Consider the following 21,395-nt stretch of genomic DNA (forward strand, 5'->3'; position numbering starts at 1 on the left):
TTCACATTGTACTTTTTAATTGATTCAATTCAATTCGTACTTGTTGATTTGCGTGATTTTCACTGAGGATCTGTGGTTGAATTTGCGTTGTTTCTGATTTTTTAATTCAGTTTTATTGGTGATCTGTTTTGTGATCTGATCGATTTTATTTATTTTTTTTTCAATTGGAGGAAATTTGTTGTTTGAGAGTTTGTTTTTGATTTTTGAATTTTGGTATTGTTGATAATGACGGTTGATACCGTTGTTAATGGTGAAGGAGAGAAGTGTGGTTTAGATATGAGGAGTTCTTCGTGTGAGGATCTGCCGCCGGCGAGTGTCGGTGATGGTGGTTGTGAGTGTAATGGTGATAGTAAGGATGATTATGTGTTTGTTAATGGAAGCGATGCCGTTTCGGATGATCATGTTGCAGTTGAGGGTGATGGCGAGCTGAATGTGTCTGAATCGAATGCTGCTGATTTTGATAGGAAATTGGAAGGTGGTGTTGATGGGAGTGATCAATTGGAAAATTGTGATGTTTCCGAGGGTAAATTTGACAATGTGGGTGAGGTGAATGGCGGTGAATCAAAGAGTGAGAACGGGATCATTGTAGATGGGGAGAAAAACGGCGAATTGGGTGGTGTAGAGTTGGAAGAAGAGATCAAGGTAGAGAGTGAGGGTTTAGTTGAGAGTGGTGATAGTAATGCTATTGAGGGGAAGGTTGATGTTAGGGTTAGAGATTTGGAAGGTTCGGAGGAGAGAGATCCAAAGTCTGTGATGGATGAGGTTGAGGATGTGGAATCGGGTGTTGAGAAGGGGGATAATGCCAATGTATTACCTTCATTAGATGATGATGATAAAACACATATTTTGCCGAATGTAGATAGTGGTTCTGATATTGTGCAGAATGGGACTGCAGTCGTAGAGGCTGAGCCTCAGGCACTTCACAGTGAAATCGAGGAGCAACAGCATGATATTGTGCAGAATGGGACTACAGCCGTGGAGGCTGAGCCTCAGGCACCTCAGAGTGAAATTGAGGAGCAACAGCATGATTGTGTGCAGAATGGAACTACAGTCGTAGATGCTGAGCCTCAGGTAACTCACAGTGAAATCGAGGAGCAACTGCACCTTAGCCAATCTGAGGAATGTGCGAATCATGTCAATGAACCTGAGAAATTGAAGGATGATGTAAGGAATCTGGAGGTGGTTAAGGATAATGGTACTCCTCATATAGATGAGGTCACAGAATCCGAGCTAGTCGATGGTATCATAACGGAAACAAAATCTCATGAGGCAGATATTGTACATCAGTCTCATCCTCAACAGGACAGTGCAGAAGTAGATACAAGGCCACCTGATGGTGTTAAGGCTCCAGATAGTGAGGCCGGCGAATTGTTGCTGGATGATGCAATCACTGAGGAGCAGTCTGCAGACTGTCAGCAGCAAGATTTGCCACCTGTTGACAGTAATGAACCAGATCTAGTTGAAGCAGAGGTTAAGGAACACAGTGATTTAGATCTACCAGGGATGAGTGGAAGCCAGAGCCTTAACTCTGTAGATTCAGAAGCTGCTGAATGCGAGCAGCATCTGAGTGACAATAGCGAGTCTAAGGATCAAGATGCTTCCACCTTGATCACAGAATCAAAAGATTGTCAGGAGCCTCAAGCTGTTCTTGATCAATCTGAAGGAGAAACGAATCAAAGCAATTTAGAGTTGTCTGCCTCAGAGGTGGATGTTCCAGTACTAAACAGTTCTATTCCATGTGAGGATACCACAGTAGAATCACCACCAGATGTTGAAGGGTCTCTTGAAACTGCAACAGTAGATATACCACCTGATCAATCTCATACGCCTGTAGTTGACCATGAGCAGGATAGTGTTCATGAAGGAAGAAATGCAGAGTTGAATGATCAAGTGGAAGGAGGCCTAGAATCTTCAGTCCAAGAGGTTTTTCCTCAAGATCAGGTGGCAGAAGAGACTAGGTTGGTAGATGTTAATGATAAGGAAGTTTCTTCAGAGGATGTTAGCTTTGAAAAAACCGTAACTGATGAAGCAACTAATCCTGTTGAACCAAAGTCTGCCACTGAGGCAGCCATAGATGAGGAAGGCCATGGTCTAGATGCTAGCCATATCGGAGATGGTAATTCAGAGAATGAAGCCAATATTCCCGACTCTTCTCATGAAGCTGAAAGTTGTTCGAGACCTGAAAATGATGAGTTGATTGTTCCTGTTGGTGATGAGGTGGACTTGCCCGTTCCTTGTGACTCAGACATAACAGAGGAACAGGGAAGTGTTGACGATGGCTCTTATGTTCTTGATAACTGCATTAGCTGCTCTGCTGATGACTCCAGTTCCCAGCCCAAATTGGAAGACACCAATGATTCCCTTCCATACCTTGTTAATGGTACCAAATTGGAAGTTGAACCCGTGAATACTGAGGTTGATGGTGCAAGCAAGATAAATTCTGATTCTGAGGACACTTTGAAGCCAAAGATCAGTTTTGGTTCCTTTGAATGCGTAACACCCTTTTCACTCAATGATAATAATATCCACACTGACATACTGAATAGATCAACTGAAACAGTTACCAGACATTCAGATTTTGCCAGTGATGGTTTCACTTCACTGAACTCTGAGGCCAATGGAGTTTGTTCTACTGAGTTGAACCATAATAAAACGTGTGCTGGAGTTGTGAGTCCAGAGCAGAATAATGTGGACAAGGTTTTGGCATCTAACCTTGACGAATCTGATGGACAAAATGTAAATCCTGATTTGGTTAGAAGGCCATTTTACTACTTGATCAGGCTCCCAAGATTTGATGATGTGAAGCTTAATGAGGAGGTTAAACTAAGTGAGATGGAAGTTCACGAGAAGACACGAAATAGAGATGTCGTTCGGACTGAATATCAGAAGAGAAAGGTGAAACATAGTGGAACATAAGAACTTTGCTTGATCTTATGTTAATTTTCTTTCCCTCTGGGCTTCTTACCTATTCATATTCACAATTTGCTTCTTTGAACAGGCTATTCATTGGGATTATAAAACAAATTTTGAAGCTGCTAAATCTGAAGAGAGAGCTGCGCATAAGTTGATGATTGCCAAAAGGCGGGAAATAGACTCTGCCCAGTCTTTGATAAACCTAGCAAGGCATGCAACTACAGTTGAAGATGTTGATAGTCAGGTAGGCAATGCTATTAGTATTTCTTAATACTAAATGTTTTTGTGTTTTCTTAACATTTGTGACAAAGAAATTGTGTTCTGGGGTTTGGAAACAGATTCTTTCTTTGGAGCGCAAGATACAGCACGAAACCATGAATTTGGCTGAAGAGAAAAAATTGGTACGTGATATTAAGCTATTGAACCTTCAGCGTGAACAACTGGCTGCTAACTCTCAGAGGCAGCAAGAATTACAGCAGGCTTTGGACCAGAGGGTTGAGACGGAGGAAAAATTGAAGGTAATATTGACTTCTAGTTTATTTCCTAACCTATTTCTTAAATTTAGTTTATGCATTTGCCTAATTTATTTTGCTTGAAATACAGGTCTTGAGGAAGGAATTGGATGCTCTCAGAGACAATTATGCCAAAGCCGAAGACAATTTTAAAGCCGCTAAGAAGAAGTATGAGGAAGAAAGTGCCGTTCTGAATGACATTAATGCTCGATTCAAATCTGCTGATAAAGTTCGACAAGATGCATATATACATTTTCAGACCCTAAAGAAACAGGCATATGAACAGGTTACTTTTCTTTATCTAAAGCTCTTTATTTATTTCTTTTTAAAAATATTTATTGGGGTTGTAGCTAAATATTGTTGTGATTTAAGAGCAAAATAGTGGGCTTGATCCCAAATAGTGGGCAGCCCAGAGATAGAGAGAAAGAGGGGGGGGGGGGGGGGGGGGGGAATGATCCGCTCCACAAGAGACTATAAAACTTTAAAACTGATGAGAGTATTAGAAATGTTGAAATATGTACTGTCATACTTCGTCTCTATGGAAAACCATAGTAGGATTGAATAATAATATTAGATCCCGTCCTAAACACCCTGCAACTAGTCAAATGTGTGGACTATATGACCATGGTAAGAGGCATTAGCATTACAAGCTACTAATCAGTCGGCTGATGTTTGACCAAGATTAAGCTTTCGTGCATTAATTTGTTTACTACGTTTAAATCAACTTAATTGAGTTTGTTGGTAGAATTGACCTTCAGTAATGGGTCTTGTGACTCCTGTCATTATTATCAGCTCTAAAGTATTTTAAGGGCCTGCTCTTTCGTGCTTGTCAACTTCTGTAGTGCATTTTACATCATTAAATTTCTCTGAAAGAACTCCCCTCTGAACCCAACACATTCTGTCTCAGGGCTTCGAGGGAAAGTGTGGCCAACACTTTAAACTAATCACATTGTGCAATCAGTTCACTGGCTAGTTACCTCTCTCTCCTATTAGTTAAGTGGAAACATGACGCCAAATCAAGCCCAAATGATTTTAAGAGATGTCATGTGAACTAGGAGCTCAGTATTTTTATTATATATATATTTATTTAATATTTTGGCTTTAGCGGGTTATTGGCTTATTGCTGTTTATGTTTCACTTCTACAAATTCTGAGATGTTTGTAAAACTAAAATGTTACAGAGATGTATTTTTAGCTATTTCTTTGATTATGTTCATGCATGTGTTATTGAGTGTTTAAGTTGGTGTTTTAAATGGCAGAACAAGCTTTTCTATGGTTACAAGGATGCTGCCAAAGCAGCCTATGAATATGCAGTGGCTGGTGAAAAAGAAAGGCTTGAACAGCATTGTGTAAACCAGGTGAGTAGAGCTGTTATACACTTACACTGCAACATGGTGACAAGAAGCCATAGCTACATTTTACTATTTGGTTTCGTTTTACTTTGACATGGCTATTGACTTAATTTTCATGTAGGTTGAGAACTTTATGGAGCGATGGAATAACAATGATGAGTTTCGGAAGGAATATATTAAACGCAACATGAAGAGTACATTGAGGAGATTTAGAACGCTGGATGGTCGATCACTTGGCCCTGATGAAGAGCCACCCGCATTAGTAGATGTCCCTGATTATAGAGTAAATACCATGGCCAAAAATCCCAAGGTCAATTCGGTTGGGACAGTTCCAACCTTAGAAAGAGATTTTCCTTTAGTAGCAAAAAAAGTTGTAGAGGAGTCATCAAAGAAAGTAATAGAGCAGAAGAATAAGAATGCCCTTGCCAAAAAGAGGGTTGAAACAACATCAAAGGTTAGCTTAGCAGAACCTTCTGGCAGAATAGAGACAGAAGAAAAGGAAGAAGAACAGAAACAATCGAAAAAGGAAGAAGAGCACAAACAGACTAAAGAGGAAGAAGAGTTGGCAAGGAAAGTGGAGCAAAAAAGAAAGGAAGAGGAGGCTGCCAGATTAAGGGAGCAGCGCAAGTTAGAGGAAAAAGCTAAAGCTCAGGAAGCTCTGGAAAGGAAAAGAAGAATGGCAGAGAAAGCTCAAGCGAGGGCTGAATTTAGAGCCCGGAAGGAAGCTGAAGAAAAGGAGAAGGTTAATTTCACCCAAAAAATAGATACTTAAGATTAAGATGTGTGATTATTACTCTTTTTTTTTTGTTTTTTTGACAATTATTGTCTTCCTAAATGTTCTCATTTTTTGATTGGTGTAGGAGAAGGAGAAGAGGGCAAAGAAGAAAGGAAAGAAGAAGGGCCTTGCATCAGAGATTTCTGAAATTGAGCCTGCTCAGCTGCCAGAATCCTCACCTGATACAATCAGGGAGGCTGAAGTTACAGAGAAGCCCGTGACAGTGGCTAGGAAGTCCCATAAGCCTGCATTATATACAAAGCAGGTAAAGACTACTAAATCAATTTCTTCTCCTCCTGCCCCTCTCCGCAATCGGGGTAAGAGAAGGATACCGCAATGGGCATGGTGGTTAGTGGTAGTGGTATTAGCTGTTGCTCTTATATTCCCTTTGGGGAACGTAGACATTCTTGGGTTTGTCAAGCTTTTAGCTTCTCGCTCATCCCATTAGTATAATCATAAACATAGGTTTGAAAGTATTTTTTAAAATATTCAATTCTTGTTCTTGTTTTGGTTTCTTTTCACCTCACTCACTTGCTGCCATTTGTATACTTGACCCTTAGATTGTTTGATGAAATTGTGATGGGAACAAAATTATACTATATATTGTATTGCATTTACTCTAATTTAATAAATCCAGTGATTATGCTGATATTGTTTTGTAATTCTGGACTTGTGGATATTCATCATCTTAGTGTCTTAACTACATTGTGCCGAGTATTTGTTTTGGTTCAGTTTGAAACAAAGTGGCCCGCCTTCACTGTTTCCTGGTTCTGTATTATACTCAGATGATTGTTACCCTGATGTGTTTCATCCTGTTCTTTCTAAAAAAATTTGGGATATGGTGGTAGAGGATAACGTTGAATGCTCATGCTCTTTTTTGCTTAGTTCCTTAACTGTCATGCTCCAGTGACGGGTTTTACACTGAGAGTCTGAGACTGAAACATTATCTCTTCCAATGAATCTCATCATGTCAAAATAGTTTAATCAAGGACTAAGGATACGAGTACCAGATTATAACTTGTGATTGCTTATGAGGTTTTCATCTGGTAAGAGTTTGTGGTGTATATTGAACATGCATCTTGAGAAAGCCTTTGAACATTCGAGTGGAGTTTCATTGAAGTGTTTGACCTAATTCCATAGCTTAGATGGCTACGCTATTAGTTTGATTATGGACTATATATTTAAAGTTTCATCTTCAATTGTTGTTATAGGAGGAAGTTCACATCTTCCATTCTCGATTGTTTAACTAGGTGATCCTATGTCCCTGTATCCATTAGATCTTTGCCTTATTCCGATTACCATTTGATTAACAAGGCTTGTGAAGAAAGAGAACTAACCCTCTTTTGACTGTGTAATACCTCTTACCTTTTGTAGTTTTGTTCACTGGTGAAAGACAACCTTCTCTTTGCTTGTTAAGTTAAAGATGACTTTAGATTGTGTGGTGTCTTGTGTCGATCCTGCAAAGCCTTGTTCTTGATCAAACCCGAATTTTGGCTCAGCTATTATTAATCCACCTTGGAGGTTAGATTTGTACAAGATACACAACTAACATAAGTCCAACTCCTTACCCCAGTTGCCCATGATCCAAAAATACAACATACTCTTTCTTTTACATTCTTACTACATCCATGATATATTGAAATTAGAACTTTTACAATGTACGTTTTTTACGCATACAAAAATACATTATCAAATATATTTTCAAAATATAATTTTAATTCTTTTTAATAAATAAAGTGTACAAGGGAATAGCTTTACGCCTTTACGTTTTTGTCCAAAGTGTTGAGCCTAAATGGTGCCATAGAACTTAGAAATGCAAATTTTTAGAATATACACAAAGATTAATGTACGATTTTGAATTAATATACTCCTTACTTCGTTTATGAATATGTTCTCTATTCTGAATTGTAATGCTAAATAAACAAATAAAGCTAAATACACACAGAGCATTAATGTACAATTTTGAATTTTAAGTATTAATGTTATATACAGACATAGCATTAATGTACGGTTCTAAATACACATGTATAAATGCTAAATACTACTAATACACAAAAAGAACTACTAAATGATAAATACACACATCTATGTGTATTTAATTAGAATTAATTCTTCCCCTCAAAAAAAATTAGAATTAATTCTAAAAACATAATGCGTAATTAGTGGAGTATTTAGCATTCAAAAAAGAACTACTCGTACTCCATAAAAAGGAAAAAAGAGCATTAATATACGATTTTGAAATTTTTGATATGTATGTGTAATGTGTAAGTGTAAGCTATTACAGTTGCAGTCACACTGTCAGAGACAAAGTATATTGATAATGAATTGGATATGAAAGTTGTTAAAATGTTTCAAGGTTAGTAAATAAATTGGAACATTTAACTCTATCAAATTCTCAAATAATAATTGGAGCTGCAAATTCCGGATTATGAACAATCGAAAAAAGCCGGACTCATCCCTTTGAATCTTGAATTGAGCCTACGTATCACCATACTGAGATGCTGTGTCTAATTCAAAATTAACTTATTTTAACGTATATTGTCTTGCTGAGTTAGTAATGCTTTTTTAAAAGGGGGGCAGGCTCACAACTCAACACATTAGCATTTTGATTATCGTTGGTCTTGGGCCAAAAACTAGAGTTCATCTTAGGATTCCTACCATTCTTCAACAATATAGATTATGAGCTGTCGGTTTTGCTTTAATTGTAGGGTCTGTTCACATTTACTTAATTTCAGTTCAGTTCAGCTTCAATCAGTTCATTTCTGTTCTGTTCAGCTTCAATCAGTTCAGCTCAGTTCAGCTCTCATAAAATATTCATTTCAGCTTAGTTCAGTTCATTTTAGTTCACGCTCCAATCATTTTAGTTCAGTTCAACTCCAATCAGTTCAATTCAACTCAGTTCATTAAATGTGAACAGGCCCGTAGTACTTTGAACGTAGTTGATATTTTTGGATTTTAATCAAATATATACAATTGCCTTATATATACAAAGTATAGTCTTACATGTCTCATAACGAAATTATTATTTTTTCCATTTTAGTATGTTATCTTCCTTAATATTTAATACAAAAAAAATGATACAATTAAAAACAAAAAAAAATAAAAAAAATAATGATATAATCAACTGAGTATAATTATCAAATGCATTAACATAGATTTAATTTATCATAATTACATTTATTAATAATTAAATGCTATAATCAAGCGTAATGTAAATTAATTGGAACATTTTACTTTTATCAAATTCTCAAATAATGTCTTTTGGAGTAAAAAATATTTAGAAAATAATGTGTCGTTTTAATGTATCGATGGTTTAACAAATTAAGATAGGTCTATTGAACATTAAAAAAAAAAATAGCCCGTCTTGTATGTGGCTGGTCACAAAAGAACAAAGTAACCCCTATAACGCTGGCGAAGTAGGGCCCTGTTCACATTTACTGAACTGAAATGAAATGAATATTTTATAAGAGAAAGAAATTAAGAGTTGAATTGAATTGATTGGACCTGAACTAAACTGACATTATGCTGAAGTGAACAGCCTTGTAACTCCTGTAATATTAATTAACCCCTATAATACTGAGTGAGTAACCCTAGATAACTTCTTTAACACTAAGTAACCCCTATTCCACTAACGAATTAACCCCTATAATGACCAGTCACATATAAGAGTTTGTGTAAAACAAAATAACAATTATCCAATATACTTTTTTTTTTTTTTTTTTGAAACAAAAATATACTTTTTGAGATATTGTCAAAATCTTCAAAATAAATAATAATAATAAAAAAATATAAAAGCAAAAATAATACAATCAAATAATTATAATTTCCTTAAAATTTTACCCAATAATAATCAAAATCTTCTTAAAATTAATTAAATTAAAACCTTTTCGAGCTGTTTAGTGTTCTGAAGAGTCCGCATCAAGTCTTCATCACCCACATAATCACATTCACTTCCCCCTTTAACTCTCTGTTTATCTCTCCTCACTCTCTCTCTCCAGCTCACTTACCCGCCATTAAATTCAATAATTCCCAATTTTTTGATTTCTTTATTCATTGAATTACAACAATTGAAGGTTTTATTTGGGATATTAATGTCAATTTTCCAAAGAAAATCTGTTAAATTTCTTGATTTGGGTGTCTTCTTACTCTGATTTCCCCTGTTTTTTTCGATACCCAGTTTATAAAACATGGTGTATGTACCGATAGGGAAGAGAACCAGGCTTCAAAAAACCCTAAATAAAGAGAATTGTTTAAATAATTCTGGGTTTTCTTCGAGTGATGATGATGATGATGATGATGAGGATGAATGTTGTTTCATTGATGAAACAGAGTTCCTGAAATCAATAAGTAGAATTCCTGAAAAAAATTCCGCAAAATCTGAGTTGGGTATTGAGAAAAATATTTGTAGTAATTTGGGTAGGGTTTATGAAAATCATGATGAAATTTCTAAGGGTTTGGATGATAATGCTGAGAGTACTATGAATGATGATGATGATGATGATGATGAGGAGGAGGAGGAGGAGGAGGAGAGTGTATGTATGCTTGTTGATGATGATGATGGGAATGTTGGTGCTCGTGTCGAGGATGATGATGATGGCAATGATGGTGTTCGTGTCGAGGATGATGATGATGGGAATGATGGTGTTAGTGTTGTTGTTGATGATGGGAATGGCGGTGTTAGTGTTGTTGACAATGATGATGATAATGGGAGTGATGGTGTTGGTGTCGATGATGATGATAATGATAATGATAATGATGGGAATGGCGGTGCTCGTGTTGATGATGATGGGAATGTTGGAGTTTGTATCGATGATGTGAATGGCGGTGTTGGTGTTGATGATGATGTTCATGATGGTGTTGGTGTTGATGATGATGGAAAAATTGGTGTTGGTATTGATGATGAGGAGGAGGAGGATGATGATGGAAATGGCGGTGTTGGTGTTGATGATGATGGGGAGGTTCCTCTAGTTAAGTTACCTAGGAGACTATTTGAAGGAGTGGTGTTGCCAAAATACATTGCAAAAGATGTTGAGGGAAATGATTTTATTGGAAAAAGAACAAGGTCTCATTACAAGTTTAGGAGTAAAAACAAACATCATGGAACTCCTAGTTCCCCTATCAGCATTGATATAGACGATGAAGACTCCTCTTTGTCTCATGACGAGGAGGATCATAAGCCTAATAGTCGCGAGCTTGGTGAAGGAAAAAGAAAACGAGGCAGGCCGCCTTTGAAGAAGGATGACAAAGTGGGGTTGGATCTTGATGAGGATGAATCATCCTCATCTGAGGATGAGGAGGAGCACTTTGAGTTCAATCGACGTGTGAAAAGTCAGGAGGATGGTGGAGGAAAAAGGAAACGAGGTAGGCCGCCTTTGAAGAAGGTTAGCAAAGAGGATTTAGAGCTTATGAAGCCAAAAGGAAAGAGGCTTAAAACAAAAGAGGTTCAAAATGTTCTGCTGAACGCGATTTTGGAGAATGGAAAAAATGCAGGGCTAAATAATATTGCCTCTACTTTTAGTGAGACATTTCTTCCCCTTAAATTTAAGTATGGAGTTGAGAAATTAACGGTGCCAGAAATTTCAGCAGAGGAACAAGAAGTCGAAAGCCTCTTCGCAAAAATGGACTTTGCTCTTGGAGTTTCTGACATTGGATCTGAACCTTCTTGTTTGGTAAGGTTTCTCTAATCAGTAATCATACAACAAATTTATTATGAGTACTTGTTGGTTGTTAGCTTTTCTATAAGTTTGGATTAAATATTATTTAAGGCCTCTTTGGTAGGCAGTAATGAATTTTATGTGTAGCTAGATTATACTATTGTTATGCTTAAGTTTTCCTTTAATATTGTGAACTTTCTCTATGTTTTAATGACATCTTTGCTTCAGCACAATGCATTACGCATTGAATTGATAACAATCGACCATATCTTGACTTGATTGTTGATAATAGTTAGTTAATTTACTTGTAGTAGGATTTATGAGATCTAACATGTTGTACTTGAGCACACGAAATTGGTAAACCAGTGACATTGATGCTGTTTTTCTCTTCTATTGATTATGACTCGTGTTTATCCAGAATTACATGGAGTAGTATTTCTAATATATTTACTGATGAACATCTACTACAACCTGGTGAAGTATTTTGCATGCTAAATACCAAGTAAAACTTAGGCTGAAAGGTATGGACTTGAAGTGATCAGACTCTAACTAGGTACAAATAAATGTCCTAGAACAAATAGCATCTTTTTTTATTTGAACAAAATGTACAATGCTTGGACTCTTCATCTCAGCTTAAGTATTCATGTCGTATACTTAACAATCAAAACTCAATTGCTTCAGTTTTGGCCAAAATGAGAAATCTAATACTTCCTACTTATGTTCGTGTCACGTATTCTGATCATAGCTTTGGGCACTCATTTTTGTGCCCCTATGTCTTTAAGTTGAGAATTTTCCATGTCCAATTGTTGCTTCCATGATCGAGTTTGTTGTATTATACACATGAGTTCGTGCATTGTAGCTTTTATTACCTTCTATCTATGGAGAATAGTTTGCAGTATTTATCTGCTGTACTTTTTTGCAACTGAAAAAGTTCATTCAATTACCTTTTCAAAGTGTAACACTAAGAGCTGCAGGTCTGCAGCACAACTTTAAAATTTTAATTTGTATGCCACATCTTAATAAGCAATTGAATCTGGATTAATGTATTTCATTGTTATCTTTGTAGCTTTGTAGTTACTTACTAACAGGCTTCACAATGACTTTGTAGGATAAGGACGATGATGAAGATGATAATGCTGTTCTATGTGATAGCGCGCTCTTGCAAGAAAAGCTTTGCCTTAAAGGAAAGCACTACTGGATTTATGATGAATTGATTGGAATCAAATGCAAGTTCTGTTCATTTGTGAAGCTTGAAATACAATATGTTACACCTGAGTTTGTAAGTCACAAAATCACTCTTTTCGTTAATAATGTTTACTCTTTACTGTCATTAGTGTAATTATGTATTTGCTTATGGTTGCACAAATGTACAATTACTCGAACTATTTTGTTTCGATCTTTTCCTTTTGTATTTCCATCATAAAATCCTGCTTTCTAAGCTCCTTTAATGACATGAAAATTTGATTTTCCATGTGAAGAACAAGAATCCGTTTGGGATGAAAAAAGACACCAGATACTATGGGCAATTCCCCTACAATGATACCAAAGTTTCTGACAAGTTTCAGTTTCCGGATTTGAGCTATGATATCCGAGATGAGGCTAGTGTTCCAAATGATCATTTTTCGGGCACAGTATGGGACCTCATCCCAGGGGTTGCAAGGACTTTATACCCTCATCAGCGCGATGGGTTTGAGTTCATCTGGAAAAACATTGCTGGAGGGATAAGAATCGACGAGCTTGCTAAGCCCACGGAATCTAGTAGTGGTGGGTGCATCATATGCCATGCTCCAGGGACAGGAAAAACTCGGCTAGCAATTGTTTTTCTGCAGTCCTTCCTGAGGCAATACCCTAAGTCGAGGCCTGTTATTATAGCCCCTTATAGCATGCTTCGTACTTGGGAAGAGGAGTTTGATCGATGGAACGTTGACATTCCTTTCTTTAACCTGAACGAGAAGGAACTGTCAGGGAAAGAAGACCTTCCTCTGCTCAGAGGTCAGAACATGAAGAATACTATGAAAGACGAGCACTCAATTCGAATGGCTAAGCTTCTTACTTGGTCTATGGGGAAGGGTGTTTTAGCTACTAGCTACGGCCTTTTCCAGAGGCTAGCAGGTGATGGGAAGAGCGTTGATGGGAAGGTTAGGAAAGTTTTTCTTCAACAGCCTGACCTCTTAGTGTTGGATGAAGGGCACACGGCGAGAAATGATAAGAGTGGCATAGTTAAAGTGCTGTCAAAGGTTGTAACAAAGAGGCGAGTGATCTTATCAGGAACACCTTTTCAAAATAACTTTGAGGAACTCCATACAACAATTGCCTTGGTTAGAGAAGAGTTTGGGCTTCCGTTGTGTAGTCATTTGAATGAGGAACGAAAAATCGAGAAGCTAAGGAAACAGATTGGTCCCTTTGTTCATGTTCACAAGGGTGAGATCTTAAGAGATACTCTTCCTGGATTGTTTGACTCACTAATTGTCCTAAGACCCTCAGATATGCAAAAGTACATTTTTGCTCACATAGCAAGATTAAGAACCCCATTTCTCAAATTCGACAACCAGATATCTCTGGCCTGTGTTCACCCCTCAATTTTATGTGAGACAGATTCAGGGTATGCTGTCGATAAAGAACAAGAAACTTTGCTGAAAGATCATAGAATGGACCTTGATGCTGGTGCAAAAATACGGTTCCTTGTAGAGCTCATTAAGCTATGCAAAGGAGAGCGAGTTTTGGTGTTTGGGCAACGCCTTCTCTCCTTAAACTTCATAGGAGATTTGCTAGAATCTCTATTTGAATGGACCATGGGGAGGGAGTTGCTTTACATTGATGGCGGTCAAGATATGAAGGAGAGGCAATCATTGATTAAGCTTTTCAACGACCCTGGGAGCGAGGCTAGGGTCCTTTTGGCTTCCACCAAGGCATGTTGTGAAGGGATCAGCCTTGTGGGTGCGTCTAGGGTGGTCTTGCTTGATGTCGTGTGGAACCCCTCTGTGGAAAGGCAAGCCATAAGCCGGGCTTATAGACTTGGACAAAAAAAGGATGTGTTTGTTTATCACCTCATCATGTCAGGGACCCTGGAGGAAGATAAGTTCCGCAGGCAGACAACAAAGGAGCATTATTCAAATCTTTTGTTCTCTTCCTCTTCTCCTTCAGAGAATGAAACCACCATGCACAAAAAGAGCATTGGATCGAGGATGGTTCCTGAGGATCATGTACTGGAAGCAATGACCCATCACGAAAAAATCAATTACATGTTTGAGAAGATTATCAGCCAGCCTAAAGCTGATGATGATATGATCAAAAGTTTTGCTTGTTGAGATTCTTTTGTAGTCATCTGACAGTTATCTGAAATACTAATACAGTATGGTTTCGTTTATTCTGATTTCAGCCTTTCATTCTGTTTGGACCAGCTATCTTTCTGTAAGAGTTGCTGTAAATACTGCTGGGGAGATAAGAGGGAGGTGAACTGGCTGATAATATAACCGTGATTTTTATAACTAACAACAATAACATATTTCTTGTCACTAACAGTAGTCAGGCCAGTTCACAACCCACTTCTCTGCTCAGCAGTATTTACAGAAACTCTCAAGAAAGATCTCTAGTCTAAATAGAATGTAGGGTAGAAATCAGAATAGATAATCCCATATTTCTTCAGCATTTCAGAAGATTGTCAGAAGACAACACTATATCTTTTGCTTAGGATATCATGATACATTGAATTAAAATTAACACAGTGTTTCTGTTAGGGGTTAGATAATTGATTGAAAGTAGGTGTTACAGGTGATTGAAGTAACTTGAGACACTTTGATGTTAGCAAAGCTGATATTTTGTTGGCAAGTTTTCTGTCAAATGTTTTCTTCAATATATGGGTTATACCATGACAGATAATCTTCTAGGAAACTCCTTTTAAAGCTGTTATTATAAAGCTAACTTTCTGTGCAGTGATTTTTTTAGCAAAAGAGCTAAGTATACTGTATTAATGAACATTTAAGCATATGTTAAGCTAATTGGTGAATAAACTCGAGTTTAAAGAGCTTGTGATAGGAGAATATGCTGTGATTTGGGGACTGAATTTCCTTGAAATTTATTCAGGTAAACTGTTAATCATTTTGTTTTATGATGAATACAATTGGGTGATCTACTTACTTAAGAAGAATAGTCCATTTTTAATAAACATCTTAAAGGCAGAAGTTGGTGTTACTTGAGCTTGAAAGACGAAGCTCCTAGCAATAAAAAGGACCAGCGCCAAACCTCTAAATATACCAAAAAGAGCTCCAGCTATCAAAGTCATACAAACCTCTAAATAATTTTTTTATTTTATTTTTTATTTTATTTTTTTATTTTTTTTATTTTTTTATAAATGTAGCGGAAATAAAGTTGCTCATGAGTTGGCTCACTTTCAAGTTTCAGTCACAGGAAATGAATCAATATCTCAGATAACATTATTGTCTAGCTTCTAAAGACCCACTAATACAATTTTTTGATACAGTGAAGTAGTAGTGTCCACTTAAAACATAAAACACACATCGCGTGCATATAAATCTAGTTTCAACTAATTCAACAACATTTCACAAATACGGAGTATTACATTTGTGCTCATTTATCTAGCAAAATTGCACGGCCAAATTTTATACGAAGTATGAAAAACGTGAAAGTCAAACTGTTAGCATGTACTCCCTCCGTTCCTTATTTCTTGCAACATTTACCATTTTGAGGTGGTTCATATTTCTTGCAACAAATGTTTTTTCAAGTGGTTCTTGGTGGTTTCGGGTGAGTCATCAGACGGTTGATGAAGTGTTACTTAAAAAAAAAAAAAAAACATTGTTCCTTTGGTGTTCCTCCCTCTCTTTCTCTTTCCTCCTTTAAAACGTACTCTTGACTTCTTCATTGAAGCTGCTACACAAGTTTCTCTTCTCAATTGAAGCAGTGTTTGAGGTAAGATGTTAATTCCTTTTTTTTTTCTTTTTTTCATCTGATTATAGAAAAATTAATTTCAAATTGCTCTGCTAGTTATGTTATTTATCCAGAATTATATTTAAGCTTCAATCTAAATTTGATTTTCGAAATGCTGCTGAATTTATAATCTGTCTCTTCAAATTATAGAATGAACCAAGAACAGCGTAACTTGATTTTACAATCTGCCTCCAACTTCCCACCACCCGAAGGTACAATCTTTCCCCGATTTCCCCTTCAATTTCAATTAATTATTTTGAATTAATCAAAAAAGAAAAGTAAATTTATTCTTTCAATTTGATGATAAATACAAAAAATGCAGGGGTGAAATTATCGTATGGAACAGCAGGGTTTAGAGCAGATGTAACCCTTTTGAGATCAACAATGTATAGGGTTGGAATCTTGGCTGCTTTAAGATCCCTTAAAACTCAATCATTGATTGGGTTGATGATCACAGCTTCCCATAATAAGGTTTCTGATAATGGTGTCAAAATTGCTGATCCAAATGGTGGAATGTTGTCTCAGAATTGGGAACCCTTTGCTGATTCTCTTGCTAATGCTGCTGATCCTCTTCAACTTCTTCAGGTTTGTCTGCTAATCATGTTAAAATTATCCCTTTTTTTTTTCTTTTTTTTTTCTTTTTTTGGTTTTGTTTAGTTTGCTCATAGAATGTTGGAATTGTGCTCAATTTGCAATTTGTTTTTGTGGGTGTTTAGTTGATTTATCTAAGTTATAGTATGATTAGTATCTAATCCTGGTTGAAGTTTATCTTGTTGCCTAGATTTTTTTTGACATTGGAGTGATTTGAGAATACCTTTATAAATGTTATTCAGACTTGGTTACTTGTGTCAAATACGGGCATATGTTCAAGTAATCGACTCGGCTAGTTAAGGAAAAAAAAATATATCAATGTTTTTGGTCCAGAGTGATGTATGTGTTGATACTGCCTATGTTGTGTGTCAAGAAAGTTGGAATATTGGATTTTGTTGGACCTATCTTTCTCTAATTTGGTAGTTTATTTTTTGATGGTGATGATTGAATTTTTCTTGGCTTGTATTGCTTATATTGTAAGCTTGCAAACAGGATTGTATTGAATATGAATTCATCAATACCCATATTGTTTTATTTTGAAAAAAGACTGTTGTTTATGGGTTGTTCCTAAGTTTAATTCATTTTCAAAACAGCTTATTGAAGAATTTGTGAGGAAGGAGAACATCTCATTTGACAATGCCCGTTCAGCAGAGATCTTGCTGGGAAGGGACACCCGGCCCAGTGGAGAGTCTCTCCTTGAAGCTGCAAAGCAAGTAATACTTATCTCTTCCTGAGCAATCTATTGATACAGGCATAGAGCAATGCCAATTTTGTAGTTCTTTGAATTATCTCCGAAGTATTAAATTATCTGCTTATTCCATTCAAGGGAATCAACTCTATAATCGGTGCAATTTACCATGATATGGGAATTTTAACCACCCCGCAATTACATTGGATGGTCCGTGCTAGAAACATGGGTATGAATTCAACAGAGCAGGATTACTTTGAGCAACTCTCACATTCCTACAGGTTAATGCACGCACCATGCAATCTTTATTACATTTCTTCTTGAATCACCTAACTTATACCATTGTCATAATTGTTTTAGGTGTTTAGTTGAATTGATCCCAGAGGGGAATAAAGGGAGAAAATCCAATGATAAAGTGGTAGTTGATGGGGCTAATGGTGTAGGCGGTGATAAACTTGAAGTTTTGAAAGACATGTGCGGTGCTCTATCAATAGAAGTAAGAAATTCCAGCAAAGGAGAAGGTGTTCTGAATGAAGGAGTTGGAGCTGATTTTGTACAGAAAGAAAAGGTCTTGCCTTCTGGGTTTGGCCCTAATGATGTTGGGCTGAGGTTAGTCATCTCTTTTTTCATTTGGAATCATTAGTATTGCTTTGTTTTCAACTTTTCACTTGATTCTTTTGTATCTGGTGGTGGTCTGGACTCTGGAACATTAAGCCTCCTTTTAACTACATGAGAATTCAGTATGTGCTTTCTTGGTCAAGTGCTAAAATTTGACGCAGAAGACAGATATATCTTATCAAAACTTTTAAAAACCTCTAGTCGTGAATTTTAGGCTTTCTTACCTGGTAAAACTGTTTGGGATGAATTGATGTAATTTAACTTGGTTCATTTAACTGGAGATAAATTTTTCAGTTTTATATTTTGGCAATATCAGTATCTCAATTCCCACCCTGCTGTAGATCATTCAAGTAACAAGAGCACTGCTTTTTTGGCTGGGATTGGTTAAAAATCTGGATTCCATGCCAAGCTTAGTATAGGTTTTTATGTAAAATTGGAATTTAAATCTTGTAGAAAAATAATCTATGTTTCTGCTTGATGGCTTTGGTGTAGAACCCCAAATCATTTTGGGACTAAGGCTTTGTTGTTGTTTGATTCTGCTTGATGGCATTATGGAAGCCAGGAAATTTGGTTTTCAGGTTATCACTCCTTGTTTTACTCACATTGCTATAGATTAATTAGAGCCCAAACCCAAACTAGCGTACAAGTATTGTGAATGAAATGTGAAATGAAAATTTCTATAAATGAAACAGATGAGGTAAATTAAATTAGCAGTACTCTAGACTTATTACTACCGAAGTTAATCTGTTATCCCTGCATAGTTTCATTTCATATTTCATGACTGAAAAGAAGTCCACCTTCAGTTCTCCTGCTAAGTCTTCATACTAGATTTTCCATTGAAAACTTTAACTAATTAGTGTTGAACAATAATATTGGTTAGTATTCTTTTAATTAAGGTAAATTTTCAAATGTAGAATCCGGGCTAACTGTTGATGGTTCTAGCATTTCAGGTGTGCAAGTTTTGATGGGGATGCAGATAGGCTTGTATACTTTCTTGTGCAACCAGACAGTAAAGTGATTGACCTTGTTGATGGGGACAAAATGTTATCATTATTTGCTCTATATATTAAAGAGCAATTAGATGTTCTCAAAGACATTGATTATGAAAAATCATGCGAACCTTATCATCCACGCCTAGGCATAGTGCAAACTGCTTATGCTAATGGGGCATCAACTGATTATCTGAAGAACTTGGGATTAGATGTTGTCTTCACTCCAACTGGAGTGAAATATTTACATGAAAAGGCTTCTGAATATGATATCGGCATATACTTTGAAGCAAATGGCCATGGCACCATATTGTTTTCTGATAGTGTTTTATCTTGGTTGGAGGCTAAAAATAGCGAGCTCTCTTCCTCTTCTACAGGTCAGTTAGTGTATAATGTCATTGCCATTTATTCTTTTATGCTTCTTAATCAGACTTCCTAAGCAAAGTTTCTTGCCTTTTTCAGGCTCGGAATATAAAAAGGCTGTGTTGAGATTATTAGCTGCCAGTAAACTTATCAATCAGGCTGTTGGTGATGCTTTGAGTGGATTGTTATTGGTAGAAGCCATCTTACTACATACAGGGTGGTCAATTCAGAAATGGAATGAACTCTATAAAGATCTGCCTAGCAGACAGCTTAAGGTCTGTCACTTTTTTCATTGGAAAGTAATTGAAATATTGTTAATGACAGAATTCTCAACTCTGTTTGCTGGTTTCATTTTAATCTTTGAAAGTTTTCTGAGAGATCTTGATCTTTTGGTTTCGTTGATTTACTGCAACTACTTTTAGGTGACAAGTTATTAACTGAGCTTTCACTGCATACTAACTAGTAACTACTAAGGGACGTGTCTTGTAAAAGGAAGTTCCAGAGTAAATAGTTTGTTAGCTTAGAATAGTTTTGATTCTTAAGGCTGAATACTGTTTCTATATACTCTGTAGTCTGTAGAGTTAATCAAGATACATCCAATAAATCTTTGCCAATCCTGTTATCACCATTTTTTATTTAGTTACAAAAAACACACTCTAAATTGGACTTTGGCGTATTAGTTCCTGCCCTTTCACTGTGAATTGTGTTTTTTTTTTTTTTTTTTTTTTTTTTTTTTTTTTTTTTTTTTAGCTGTAGATTTATCTACATTAATCACATCAGTCCATAACAGTTTTTTTCTGCGTTGGAGTTTCAGGTCAAGGTTGTCGACAGAACAGCTGTTGTCACTGCAAATGCCGAGACTATAGTTGTGCAGCCTGCTGGCATCCAAGATGCGATTAACACTGCAACTGGTAAAACCTTCACTCTCTATAAATTTGGATTCAAGTTCTTTTATGAGTTAGTGAAATAAATTTGAATGTTGATTCATTCCCTTTTTCATATGGCAGGGTTTTTTCTTTTTAAAACTATCTTTGAGTGATCATCTAATTATTGACGTTTTTTTCTTGAGAGCAGCAAAGTATCATCATGGACGTTGTTTTATCCGACCATCAGGTACAGAGGATGTCATTCGAGTGTATGCGGAAGCCACCACCCAGGAAGAGGCAGATAGTCTAGCTAGTGATGTAGCAAAGCTCGTAGATCAGTACCTTGGATTCGGCAGTTCTCAATAAACAAATTGACTGGCTGATTTTTGTTGTTGCAGATTTAGTTATAACATGGGATTAGCCTGCTTGTTTTGCCTCAGCCAATCCCCTTTTTTATAGATCAACATCAGAGATCCTTTTTCTCTTGACATGTTTATAACTGAAATAATTTTATGTTCAAAGGTTTTACACAGAAACAAGTTTTCCCCTTGATAATAGAAGTGACATTAACAGATTTCCTCGATAATAATGCATTTTGCTTACATAAAAAGCATTATATTGTCAATTTTGTGATGTTTTCATACGTATTTGTCAAATTAATTCATACAAGTTTGATAAACACATGGTAGTTGATGCTACTAAATTTCTGTCTTTGATAAAATTTGATTCTTGATAGAAACTTAGCTCTTACTAAAAATGTCATATATGCCAAATATTTACATACCACATTTTCTTTCTTTATGGGAACTAGTACAATCAGAAATGTTTTATGGTGAAATTACGTCATAAATAGAGTATGTTGCTTAGTAAGCTCATGCTGTCTGCAATTTTGTCCTTTGTAACAAATTGTAACATTGTTCTGTTCAGGCTGTTTAAATTATTGTCAAAATATGGCAATGTTCATGTTGCCTGCATCCTTGTCAAGAGTATGGCAATGTTCATGCTGTATTCTCTGTAAGCTATAGTAACAGTCCTAACAGACACCGTTCAGAAGTAGTTAGATCACTAGCCTTTATCTTAATAACAGCTCCAAATTGCTCAATTCAATCAGTTAAAGGCTTGATCCTCAAA

General features: G+C 36.4%; 3 protein-coding genes across 3 annotated transcripts; all 3 read left to right on the plus strand.

Annotated features, from left to right (window-relative positions):
* Positions 1–225: 225 nt before the first annotated feature.
* Positions 226–6,200, plus strand: LOC145606678 (uncharacterized). Its single transcript, XM_081662496.1, has 7 exons — positions 226–2,895; positions 2,999–3,157; positions 3,252–3,431; positions 3,517–3,711; positions 4,684–4,782; positions 4,898–5,518; positions 5,637–6,200. The coding sequence occupies exons 1-7, from the start codon at positions 226–228 to the stop codon at positions 5,997–5,999; spliced, it is 4,287 nt and encodes a 1,428-aa protein (XP_081518622.1). The 3' UTR covers positions 6,000–6,200.
* A 3,889-nt stretch (positions 6,201–10,089) lies between these two features.
* Positions 10,090–14,540, plus strand: LOC145606686 (SNF2 domain-containing protein CLASSY 4-like). Its single transcript, XM_081662508.1, has 3 exons — positions 10,090–11,220; positions 12,314–12,484; positions 12,684–14,540. The coding sequence occupies exons 1-3, from the start codon at positions 10,090–10,092 to the stop codon at positions 14,511–14,513; spliced, it is 3,132 nt and encodes a 1,043-aa protein (XP_081518634.1). The 3' UTR covers positions 14,514–14,540.
* Positions 14,541–16,055: 1,515 nt separating this feature from the next.
* On the plus strand, positions 16,056–20,868 carry LOC145580265 (phosphoacetylglucosamine mutase-like). Its single transcript, XM_081637687.1, has 10 exons — positions 16,056–16,131; positions 16,300–16,361; positions 16,472–16,734; positions 17,334–17,453; positions 17,567–17,709; positions 17,789–18,037; positions 18,997–19,412; positions 19,498–19,673; positions 20,213–20,309; positions 20,473–20,868. Exons 2-10 carry the CDS (start codon positions 16,301–16,303, stop codon positions 20,628–20,630), a joined length of 1,683 nt encoding a protein of 560 aa, XP_081493813.1. The 5' UTR covers positions 16,056–16,131; position 16,300; the 3' UTR covers positions 20,631–20,868.
* The last annotated feature ends 527 nt before the right edge of the window (positions 20,869–21,395 follow it).

The sequence above is a fragment of the Chenopodium album genome, chromosome 2 (genome assembly GCF_948465745.1).
Source record: "Chenopodium album chromosome 2, dcCheAlbu1.1, whole genome shotgun sequence".
Taxonomy (NCBI): domain Eukaryota; kingdom Viridiplantae; phylum Streptophyta; class Magnoliopsida; order Caryophyllales; family Amaranthaceae; genus Chenopodium; species Chenopodium album.

Coding starts and splice junctions, on each gene's coding strand:
- LOC145606678 (XM_081662496.1), top strand. CDS start 226: ATGACGGTTGATACCGTTGTTAATGGTGAAGGAGAGAAGTGTGGTTTA. Junction 3,712..4,683: donor AGAAACAGGCATATGAACAG/GTTACTTTTCTT, acceptor TTTAAATGGCAG/AACAAGCTTTTCTATGGTTA. Junction 5,519..5,636: donor AAGCTGAAGAAAAGGAGAAG/GTTAATTTCACC, acceptor TGATTGGTGTAG/GAGAAGGAGAAGAGGGCAAA.
- LOC145606686 (XM_081662508.1), top strand. CDS start 10,090: ATGCTTGTTGATGATGATGATGGGAATGTTGGTGCTCGTGTCGAGGAT. Junction 11,221..12,313: donor GATCTGAACCTTCTTGTTTG/GTAAGGTTTCTC, acceptor ATGACTTTGTAG/GATAAGGACGATGATGAAGA. Junction 12,485..12,683: donor AATATGTTACACCTGAGTTT/GTAAGTCACAAA, acceptor TTCCATGTGAAG/AACAAGAATCCGTTTGGGAT.
- LOC145580265 (XM_081637687.1), top strand. CDS start 16,301: ATGAACCAAGAACAGCGTAACTTGATTTTACAATCTGCCTCCAACTTC. Junction 18,038..18,996: donor CCTAATGATGTTGGGCTGAG/GTTAGTCATCTC, acceptor CTAGCATTTCAG/GTGTGCAAGTTTTGATGGGG. Junction 19,674..20,212: donor TGCCTAGCAGACAGCTTAAG/GTCTGTCACTTT, acceptor TTGGAGTTTCAG/GTCAAGGTTGTCGACAGAAC.